This window comes from Oryctolagus cuniculus, chromosome X (assembly GCF_964237555.1).
Source record: "Oryctolagus cuniculus chromosome X, mOryCun1.1, whole genome shotgun sequence".
NCBI classification, from domain to species: domain Eukaryota; kingdom Metazoa; phylum Chordata; class Mammalia; order Lagomorpha; family Leporidae; genus Oryctolagus; species Oryctolagus cuniculus.
In genome coordinates this window covers 25,735,421-25,742,969 of record NC_091453.1, presented here as the reverse complement: position 1 = coordinate 25,742,969, position 7,549 = coordinate 25,735,421, and the positions used below count along the sequence as shown (strand labels likewise).

General features: G+C 51.0%; 1 protein-coding gene across 1 annotated transcript; it reads right to left on the bottom strand.

The window, feature by feature from the left end:
• Positions 1-6,341: 6,341 nt before the first annotated feature.
• On the bottom strand, positions 6,342-7,185 carry LOC103351823 (selenoprotein W). The gene is made up of 2 exons (XM_017349659.3): positions 7,117-7,185; positions 6,342-6,572 (listed from the first exon to the last, which is right to left on the bottom strand). The coding sequence occupies exons 1-2, from the start codon at positions 7,183-7,185 to the stop codon at positions 6,342-6,344; spliced, it is 300 nt and encodes a 99-aa protein (XP_017205148.1).
• Positions 7,186-7,549: the final 364 nt, after the last annotated feature.

Sequence of the window (7,549 nt, the reverse complement as noted above, 5' to 3'; positions counted from 1 at the left end):
GAGGTTTTGGGAGCAGGCATGAAAGATGCCCTGACCCGGGGCCAGCGCCATGGTGCAGTAGGTTAATCCTCTGCCTGCGGCACCGGCATTACGTATGGGCACCGGGTTCTAGTCCCGGTTGCTCCTCTTCCAGTCCAGCTCTCTGCTGTGGCCCGGGAAGGCAGTAGAAGATGGGCCAAGTCCTTGGGCCCCTGCACCCGCGTGGGAGACCTGGAAGATGCTCCTGGCTCCTGGCTTTGGATCGGCGTAGCTTCAGCCATTGTGGCCATCTGGGGAGTGAACCAGCGACTGGAAGACCTTTCTCTCTGTCTCTCTCTCTCACTGTCTGTAACTTTACCTCTCAAATAAATAAGTAAAATCTAAAGGGAAAAAAAAAATGTTCTGACCCTTTTATTTTCCCCCTGGTTTGAACCTCGCGCCTAGGGGGCGTGGCTTTGGAAGGGAAGGAGCAGTGGGGAGCCAAAGCTAGCGGGCATGAGCAAGTACATACCTTCTTGTGGCTTTATCCCTGTCAGAGGACAGAGGCAAGACCCCCACGCGGCCACCAGGGATGTCACCTGGCAATGTGACGCATGAGGCCGTGGCTGTTGCTTTGCAATGAGGGCACTTTTAATTGTGTGTGCCCAGACTCACCTTGCTGGTCTGTAGCTCGTATAATTTGCAAGAAAATCAAGACTGCTTTCTCCGTTTCTCCAAAGACTCTGTGCGTTCACTTGTGGGCTATCTCAATGCCCTTAAACATTTGCTGGAATTTATAATCCTGGCTGAGTTTTACACACAGGATTCCCTCAATGACGAATTCCAGTTTGCTAACTAGAATTGGGACCATTTTCTGCTCGAGTGTTTTATTTATTTATTTTTTGACAGGCAGAGTGGACAGTGAGAGAGAGAGAGAGAGAGAGAGAGAGAGAAAGGTCTTCCTTTGCCGTTGGTTCACCCTCCAACGGCCGCCATGGCCGGTGTGCTGCGGCCAGCGCACCGCGCTGATCCGAAGGCAAGAGCCAGGTGCTTCTCCTGGTCTCCCATGGGGTGCAGGGCCCAAGCACTTGGGCCATCCTCCACTGCACTCCCTGGCCACAGCAGAGAGCTGGCCTGGAAGAGGGGCAACCGGGACAGAATCCGGCGCCCCGACCGGGACAAGAACCCAGGGTGCCAGCGCCGCAAGGCGGAGGATTAGCCTAGTGAGCCGCGGCGCCGGCCGAGTGTTTTATTTTGATCAAAAAAGTGCTGGGGCATCTACACTGATAAGTAGTTGGCCACGGGGTGAAAGAAGTAACTCCGGGTTGAGAATAGGAATCTTATTCTTCAGCTGCCTTTGACTTGGGAGCCAATGCAATTTAGCAATGCTCCTGTTTGAGGGGCTATGTTTTGGCTAAGTGAGAAACTTGACCATGAGCGAAATCCAATAAGCCACTAAAGTTGGATTTGTTGAATTAAAGATTTTGAAACACGGCTTCAGAGATGAGGAGAGGAGCAATTCCACTTCCTTGAAGAAGATAGTGTGACGGCTGAGGGGAGAACCTGGAGCAGACACAGTGGCCCACTAGGAGTGGCCTGCGGGCCAGGGTTTGTGCCCGTGATGTGCTGATGGCCTCTTGGTCCTCAGCCTCCTCGCTCACGTCCTACGAAGCAGCCGCCTGTCTGCCAGCCGGCTGGGGCTGATTGCTGGAGCAAGTGACATCACAGTGGCCAGAAATCACCTCCGCTTTGTCTCGAGCAGTTATGATGTCATTCTCTCTGGCAGCGAGGCAGGATGTTGGCAGCTGGGATTCCTCCGGGTCCCCCTGAAGTGATAATTGCCTTAGATTTTGTTATAAAGTACAGCTGCTAATTATCTTGTTAAATCGCAGCCATATACTTTTTGGATTTTTTTTTCTTTGCAATCCATTTAAACAGTCTGGGAGATTAAATAAAACCACCTACCCTAAACAAAAACAAAAACACAACCCAGACACACACACACACACACACACACACACACACACCTCTTCTTTGAAAGACGGTAAGAATAATTTTTAAAAAATGCAAAGGGCACAGATATGGCATAATTAGATGACTTTCATTAAAAAGCCATCATTTCAACATCGTCATCGAAATATCGGCATCCCATTGCATATTTTAAGCAATTGCATAATAAGCCCCCAAGTGAAAAACAGCAAAACTCATTTCCTGACCACAGAAGGAGAAAGGAATTACTATGTGCTCCGAGTTCCAAGGAGAACTGGGTTACGCTTCTCCCACACAGACTGGACAGAGATGGAGTTCATTGCTCCAGGAGAGAGAATTATGACAACACTTAACCGCTGTGACCCCTGCTGCTCTGTGCCCCTGCGCCTCTCCATGCCATTGGCCGTTAGCAGCCTGAAGTTCCCACTGGGGTTGCAGGGAGGAAGGGGAGAGACCCTGGCCCCATCCACTGGGCCTGGGGTGCTCCAGGTATATGGGAAAACCCGCGCTGGGGTTCAGCGTCCACAGGTGACAGGATGTCAGATGGCCCAAGCGTCATGGCCATTGCTGAGTCTCGATTTTTTTCAGGCTTCTGATTTTCATGGTCCTGTTGGGAGTTTACCAAGCAGGGCGGAAGAGACAGCCTCGTGTGGGCATGGCCTTGGAGCCCTGGTGCACAGGGAGGCCGACTGATACAGCCTAGACCTGGATCTGTATCCATACCAAGTGCCTCGGGTCTCGGGCTCGATTTTCCCATCTGTCAAGGGGGTATAACACTACTTCCTGTCTCCTAAGGAGGGTTGTGAGGGCTCAGCAGGATCATGTTGGGAAACACCTATACAAGCATAGCACTTAACTTGTAACAGAGCCAAAACACAGTCATGGATGTGGTGCAAGGGGACCCCCGAAGTCCGAGGTCACCCCTCAGTTCTTCCACTTTAGCGGCAGCAGTGGGGACGGCTTCCTTTAGGATGAAGTCTTGTTTTCCAGACAGGTCAAGGTTGGGGCTGTGTTGGGCCTCTGCTCAAGCGCAGCCACTCTCTCAGCTGCCTTGGGCTGGGACCACCTTTGGCAAGCATGTCCTCTCTTCATTTGGTAAGCTCACCTCCCCCTGCCCCACCCGCCCTGGCACTGGCTCCTTCAACAAGCACTATACTCTGTCTGGCCAGTACCTCTAGCCTGGGGAGACTACAGCTGCCACTTCCTTAGGGGTGGACCCACTGCCCAGACGTATGCCTGGTCGGCTGGCCTGGCCTGAAAACAGGTGTCCGGTCAGAGGTGGCCATGACCTTGTGCTAGAGGCGCTGCTGTACTGCCATGCCACCTGAGAGTCCCTTGTAACCTCTCCCTCGGGGGCTGGCGGCTCCTCACGGGGCGTACAGCTGGCCAGGAGCTTGGTGGGCTCCAGCGAGTGACGCTGCTTGGCCTGGCTTTTGGGTGGAAAGGATGAGCAGGTTGCCAAGGTCAAAGTGCTCCCTCTGCACCACAGAATGCAAGCACACAGGCATGCCTGCCCTCCCCCTCCCCCACCCCAAGTACACAAACCCATCTGTTTGTGTATAAGTGGGCTGTGGGGCTGGGGCAGAGGTCTGTTTCCAGACTGGCTTGTGTGTATACACACAAAATCCCTGGAAGGAAAGATAAGAACCCAGGACGGTAACTGGGTGGGTGGCAGGGATCAGGGGCGGAAGGCAACTCCTCACTGTCCACTCATTTGTTCCTTTGGAATTTTGAGCCTTGGGACCATATCAGCTATGTAAAAAGAGCTAAATACAAATAAACACAAAGTCATGTCTCAGTGTGTATGAATACATACCCAAATACATGTACACATATATGTACACGCACCCATGCAGACATATATATGCTAGTGGACATCTATTATTTGTGTTGACATGGCAACCTGATTTCCTTTCAGGGTTGGTATTGACCTTAACACTCACTCCCCCTGTGCACTGTGAGGATAGGGACATGATCCAGGCCTACCAACCAGAGCTCAGAACATCCCCTGGCTGCAGTGATTGGTTCCAGCTTCAGCACTTAACACAAGCCAGACCAATGACAGCCCTCCCTGCAACTCGTTATTGCTATGGGAAAAGGGATACTCTCAGGGGTTTGCTATTGATGAGTGAACAGGATATTAGCCCAGACTGGCCAGCAACTGTCTCAGCCGGGAGCGAGGGGAAATCCTGCCTTGGAATGAGGCCAATGCTGAGGAGAACAGAGCGGGGTGGGAAGAGAGAGAGCAAGGGAGATGAAAACAAACAAGCCGTGTCCTTTGTTGCTCCTGGGAGCTCTGGAGCCAGCCTTGCCTGAAGCGGGCTACAGCCATGAACTGGCAAGTTCTGTGAGCAGGTACTTCCCACCCATCGCGTTCCCCTTTGGCTTGAGTTGGGTTTGGTTTGAGCTGTGTTTCTCTCCTTTACGACTGAAGAAGTGCCGAGTGCATACATATTTATAGCTGGCCCTCCACATCTGCCGGTGCTACGCCTATGGAGTCATCCAACTGTGGATTGAAAATATTCCAGAAAAGCACCTGCATCTTTACTGGGTACAGATATTTTTCTTGTCATTATTATCTAAACAAGATAGCATAAGAACCCTTTACATAGTATTTGCATCTTATTAGGAATTATGAGTAGTCTAGAGATGATTAAAAATTTATGGAAGGGGGGCCAGCACTGTGGCATAGCCAGTAAAGCCTCCACCTGCAGCGCCTGCATCCCATATGGGCACCGGTTCAAGTCCTGGCAGCTCCACTTTCGATCCAGCTCTCTGCTATGGCCTGGGAAAGCAGTGGAGGATGGCCCAAGTTCTCGGGCCCCTGAACCCACGTGGGAGACCTGGAGGAAGCTCCTGACTCCTGGCTTCAGATCAGCGCAGCTCCAGCCGTTGCAGCCAGTTGGAGAGTGAGCTAGCGGATGGAAGATCTCTCTCTCTCTCTCTCTCTCTGCCTCTCCTTCTCTCTCTGTGTAACTGTGACTTTCAAATAAATAAATACATCGTCAAAATAAATAAATACATAAATAAAATTTACTAGAGGATGTGTGTAAGTTCTGTGCAAATAGTACATCACTTTATATAAAGGGTTTGAGCATCCATTGATTTTTTTTTAAAGATTTATTTTATTTATTTGAAAGACTGAGTTATAGAGAGAGGTAGAGCCAGAGAGAGAGAGGTCTTCCATCTGCTGGTTCACTCCCCAGATGGCTGCAATGGCAGGAGCTGTGCCGATCTGAAACCAGGAGCCAGGAGCTTCTTCCAGGTCTCCCACATGGGTGCAGGGGCCCAAGGACTTGGGCCATCTTCCACTGCTTTCCCAGGCCACAGCAGAGAGCTGGATCGGAAGAGGAGCAGCCAGGACTAGAACCGGCGCCTATATGGGATGCCAGTACTTGAGGCCAGGGCTTTAATCCGCTGCACCACAGCACCGGCCCCTGATTTTGATATCTACAAGGGGTCCTGGAACCAATCTCTCACAGTTACCAAGGGACAACTGCACATGAAACAGTCAGGATGAGAAGAAATCTCTAGAACAGCTGAGAGCAGCAAAGGAGTGATGGAGAAAGTGTCCAAGGGGTTTCTCAGCAAGTCCCACCTTGCCGCTGGTGGATATGGGAATGGTACCCGTTCAAGGCTTGGGTCTGCTGCCTTGTTTCCCACTGGCTCTCAGCCCCTCTGAGCCACTGCCCAGCTGTCTGGCCTGCTCAGACAACAGTCCTCATCCACTTGACCAAGCCTGTTTGGCAGTTCCTTCTCCCTACATCTTTTTGGCCAGCATCTTGGTCATCTGGCCAATGCTTGAATTTGAGCCACTGAAACAAGAAGACCTTGACCCATGCTTCTATCTGCTGTTTGCCTTGGCCAAGGCTTGCAATGGCGTTATGTTGAACTTCATCTTTCTGTTCTTAAAAAAGAGGATCTACCAGGTCTGCTCTGAACTCTTTGAGGACCATGACCTTGTTGGTCTCCCTTCTACTCCCTCCCTCTTGCCATTCCTCTTTCTTCTTTCTTACATCATCTAATGTTTATTGACTTGGGAACTGTTGCAACCGTTACTGCGATCCAAGACTCCCCATTCATCCTGACACCTCTCTTGGCCTCCCCTTGAGAAGGGAGGCCTGAGGCAGGACTCACCCAAACTCCAGGGGTAGATGGAGAGACACGAGGGATGCAGGGAGCATGCAAAGCTGCATTGTAGGGGAGCTGCATGCACTCCCCCACACAGGCAAACACCGGGAGCGTTGAGCTGTGCCCCTACCTGGTGGCCGCAAGTGCACTGGGGAAGCATCAAGGGAGACCAGATGCTCCTGAGACATTTCCGCCCTGTCCGGTCATGAAACCTTGGTTGAGAGGGGCTGGGTAAGGTCCCTGCACTCTGCCATCGGGGCATATTAACCCAGAGCCCAGGTGGCTTCAACAGCAGCCCCCAGCTTCAGAAACTTGCTTTTTGTGTCCACGTAGCCATTACCTCTCTCCTCAGAGTGAACCAACTTTTCTGCTACCATCACTGCAAAGAATCTAGGGACTTGGGGAGGCCCCTCAGCACAGAGGTTCAGACAGCTGGGGAACTTCGCTTCCAACCTCTTCCTGAGCTGCAGATATTTGGGCTCCACACTCCCCGGCTCGCACGGCGAGGATCATGGCTGGGGATCGTCAGCCGGTGAGGGGGACCAGAAGGTGGGAGCGTGGAGGCGCAGAGCCCATCTCGTATTCTGGTCTCTGGCTTTCAGACGCACGCAGTAGAGTTAGCCGCACAGCTGAGATCATGACTCGCTGCCTTTCTCATTGATCCCCGCGTAGATCCTTCTTGTTTTATCTGTTCCCTTTGGTTCCCTCTGTATCCCTCATCTGTACTCCATCTTCTCCCCCCGTCCCACCTCCAGGTGCAGCACCCGCTCCAATATATATTCTTTCAAAGACATGTGGTAATTTATGGAGTACACATGTGCTTTTAATTTATAAGAAGAGTAATTTAATATAAAGCTATAAATCTTCTTCCTCTTTCACTCAGCACGTTGTCTTAAAGATCTGTCCATGTGTTGTATGTAAATCTGGTCTATTGCTTCTGACTGATACCCGGAATTCTGTCACATGTATCTACCACCATTGCACGGGTCTCTGAGTTAAAGACCTGGGGGCTTTCAGGGTCATAGGTTTGCCACCCACGTGCCCCGCAGGGTCCTCCAGAATGACAGTGTCACTTGGCAGTTTCCCCAGAGTCGCATGGGTCCCCATTTCCCGCATCTTCTACAGCGCTTGGTTTTATTCAAGTTCACACGTTTTGCCAGTGTTTTCAGCTTGAAGGGATGCTGTTGTGATATGTATGTCTCTGAGTGCTTTTGGGGGCGGACAACGTCTCCCTCTGGTTAGGTATTGGATGTTTTCTATCTATGAATTGTTTGCCCATGTTATTTGACCATTTTTGCCCACTTTTTCCCCTGTGGATTTTGGAAAAAGAAATGGCCTCTGAGTTTGTTATCTATTTTGTTAGCAGTGAACGCAGGCAATATCTAAGGAAGCTCACACATGAGGGTGATTTCATGGCAACCTTTAACTTAAATATTTGCCTTTTCCCATTAAAAGTCAAGTTCACTACTTA

Bases quoted from the DNA above. Each gene is read 5' to 3' on its own strand.
- LOC103351823 (XM_017349659.3), bottom strand. From the start codon at position 7,185: ATGGGGACCCATGCGACTCTGGGGAAACTGCCAAGTGACACTGTCATT. The intron at 6,573-7,116 runs GTGGGTGGCAAA...TCGCCGTGCGAG, and splicing joins TGGAGGACCCTGCGGGGCAC to CCGGGGAGTGTGGAGCCCAA.